The sequence below is a fragment of the Anopheles bellator genome, unplaced genomic scaffold (assembly GCF_943735745.2).
Source record: "Anopheles bellator unplaced genomic scaffold, idAnoBellAS_SP24_06.2 scaffold01248_ctg1, whole genome shotgun sequence".
NCBI classification, from domain to species: Eukaryota; Metazoa; Arthropoda; class Insecta; order Diptera; family Culicidae; genus Anopheles; species Anopheles bellator.
The window spans coordinates 1-3,026 of record NW_026685371.1 but is presented as its reverse complement, the minus strand read 5'-3'; the positions used below and the strand labels follow the sequence as shown (position 1 = coordinate 3,026).

General features: G+C 41.6%; 1 protein-coding gene across 1 annotated transcript; it reads left to right on the top strand.

Moving 5' to 3' along the window:
* Nucleotides 1-47: 47 nt before the first annotated feature.
* Nucleotides 48-563, top strand: LOC131214520 (trypsin delta-like; the record flags this gene model as incomplete). The annotated part of the gene is made up of 2 exons (XM_058208887.1): nucleotides 48-379; nucleotides 448-563. Coding segments are annotated over 2 exons (448 nt in total), but the record flags the coding sequence as incomplete, so codon positions are not given.
* Nucleotides 564-3,026: the final 2,463 nt, after the last annotated feature.

Here is a 3,026-nt window from a genome sequence, read left to right as displayed (position 1 = left end):
CCTAGTTTATTAATCGCCGATTAACACACTTTTTACCGACTATGTAGATAAAGTTGCTGGGAGGTAGTTCGCTCAAAACCAGCTCCTACTCGTTTGGTGTTCGCAGCTTCGGCGTTCACATAGCCTACAATGCGGCCACAAACGCGAATGACATAGCGTTCGTGGAACCCAGTGTTTCCTTTGATAAAGTAAAGGGTATAATTGCCGCTGGGCGGTCACTGGCCGAGCCCCCAATTGGAAGCAACTGTTTCACGCTTGGATGGGGTTGGACAGACCCGGTGAAGAGAACTTTATCGGACAAGTTGCTCTTGGCTGACTATACCATAGTGTCTGAAGCGTCTTGCACTACTACTATACCAGGATACACAAAAACTGGCACGTAAGTAGAAATTTCATCTCATTAAAATGGTGCTCGAAGTCATGGTAAACCTAATCTTGTGCTTGCAGGACGCTTTGCGGAATGCCCGTGGTGGGCAAAGGAACTGCGTGTAACGGTGACAGCGGTGGACCACTCGTTTGTATAGTCGGTGGTAAGGGTTTGTTGCACGGAATAGTATCGGCGGGTAATTCCGCTTGTAATGGGGCTTCCGTGTATACTAAGCTTACTGCTCCCAGTGTTGCAAACTTCATTTCTGAAATTTTGGCAGGTTAAGTATCTGCTCATTGATACATAAATAAAATATGATCTGCAGCACTACCTCATCCTTCTCGATTTCTGACTAAATAATCGAAACGGCAATCGGTCATCCGAATGTTGTAAAAATCATAAGAAACGACCCTCGAAGTTACAAACAACCATTTTTGAAGTATGGTGGTGTTAAGAATGAACAGCTACTGTTCCATTGATAACATGCCGCTTATAAAATTATCCACCATTTCCGATCTTAACTGAATAGCATCTGTTGGGAAGAAATTTCAAGTTCGGTGCGTCCACGGATATGTTAGGGAATGATTTGGGTTTTTTCTATTTCCTGATCCGTTTGCCATAAAACTAATCCCGGCCGAAGCACAATAAACGTCTATGAACAATTAAATGCTTGGACATGGTTGGAATAATGAAACAATCATAACGTTGACGTCTTTACCCGTACCGGTTAAGTTTCAGTTTACTTCTAATGCAGTTTGTGCAACTCGGATACTCATAAATTGTGCGTAGATTTTTTACCATTGCAACATTTTGGTGCGAATTTTGTGTTTCAGGTCAAATAGAAATTGTGTTTGGCGCGGGGCCAAGCAATCTCGCCCGTAAAAACACTACGTTACAGAAAGCAACAGAGATAAAGATTGTTTCGGGTGCGGGCCAAGATCGCTCAGCTGTTGTAGCTGGATAAGAACTATCGTGACGGCTGTCATATTAGATACATTAATTGCATTCCCTAAACTTCGAATACTTGATTTGGACCCCGAAAGAATCAATCTGATGCTTACGAAACGTTGCTTTGATTGTGCAACATCTGCACACTGAACCAAGCAAGAACATATATATTTTAGGGAACTTATTTGGACAAATGTTTTTACTATGGAGATTTTGCAATCATCGTTAGGAACGGTGTTCAGAGAACAACTGTCACGCTGTCTGGGTTTCTCAAGGTCATGATAGATTGCCAGATTGTTTTAGTACAAGACTTCCTAAAATATGTTTTGCTTACGTCAGTAACAGGAAAAAGTAAAAAGTTCGTCAGTGCGTCAGAGAATGTCAATCAAAAACAGTTCTTAGAAATTCGGCGGCATCTTTGCAAACGATGAAAGGCACATTTCGAAGCACAAACAAAACGATTACGTGTTAGTCACAGAAAAAGGCCGCGGATGTCAATCAATATTTGGCAATTAAACATTAGTGGTCCATTTCCGGGGCAGGATCACTCGGCGGTCCTAGTCCGCACAAATAAATCTTGCGGTTTGACTACTTTAATGAAAGTATTGTCCGTCGTTAGCTACTACTTTCTCCCATCTTTCAGGTAATGCCTGGATTTCGTGTCGATAGAACTCCTCATATTTAGCAGCAATCCACTCAGAGACCCATTTTTCAAAACTTTCATGAAGACTGAACCGCTCTGCTGTCAAACCGTTACTCATGTAACGGAACAAATACTAGTCCGAAAGAGCAACGTCTGGTGAATGCAGCGGGGGATCAACAGTTCCCATCCGACATTTTCGGGATAGGGTTTGAGCGGTTTTACGATTTGGGGTCGAGTTTTGTCATGTTAAAAAATCAGCTTATCATAGGTTTTATCCCCATCTCGTCGTTTTATGGCAAAACCTTTGCTTCAAATGCATCATTTATTGTCGATGGGATCAATAATTTCATTAGGTTTTAAAAGCTCAAAGTATACCACACCTTTCATATCCCACCACAGCATAACCTTTGCGCAATGAATATTTCGCTTTGGTTGTGATGGACGTGGTACCCATGCTTTTTTGCGTTTAGAATTCTTGTAATAAATTCATTTTTCATCGCCAGTGACGATTCGGAACAAGAACCCCTTTCTTTTCTGCCGTTTAAGCAAAAATTAACAAATAGTTTTTTTCATTCAGCGTCTCTTTCTTTAAATTCATTTGGAACCCAACTAGACATTTTTGCAATTGTTTCCATGGCATTCAGGCATCTGTGGTGTGGTCCACTCCTTACATTCCTGCATGCTCTTTTTGCGTGTGACATGGATCCTGATCGAGCAATACTGTCAAATTCATCATCCTACACCAAAATGGTGCTACTCTGAATACAATGAAGGACATACAGACTAAAAAGAGGACACAGAAAGACTCTTGAAAAGACTGAGGACTTTTGCACCAACGAGAATGAGATTTGCCTCTAATGTCAACACTCATCACATTTTCACAATGTTTGCTCAAAATTCAGGAACACGAAAAACTTGTGCAAATGATGAGCCTGGCCTGTTCAGCTGGTATAAATACTTCTGCAGACCGTAGACACAAAGTTATCTGTTCGATAGAACAATGAAGCAAGTACTTGGTGCGGTGGTTGCAGCGGTCCTTTGTGGCACTGTGCTTGCCGACAACAGTAA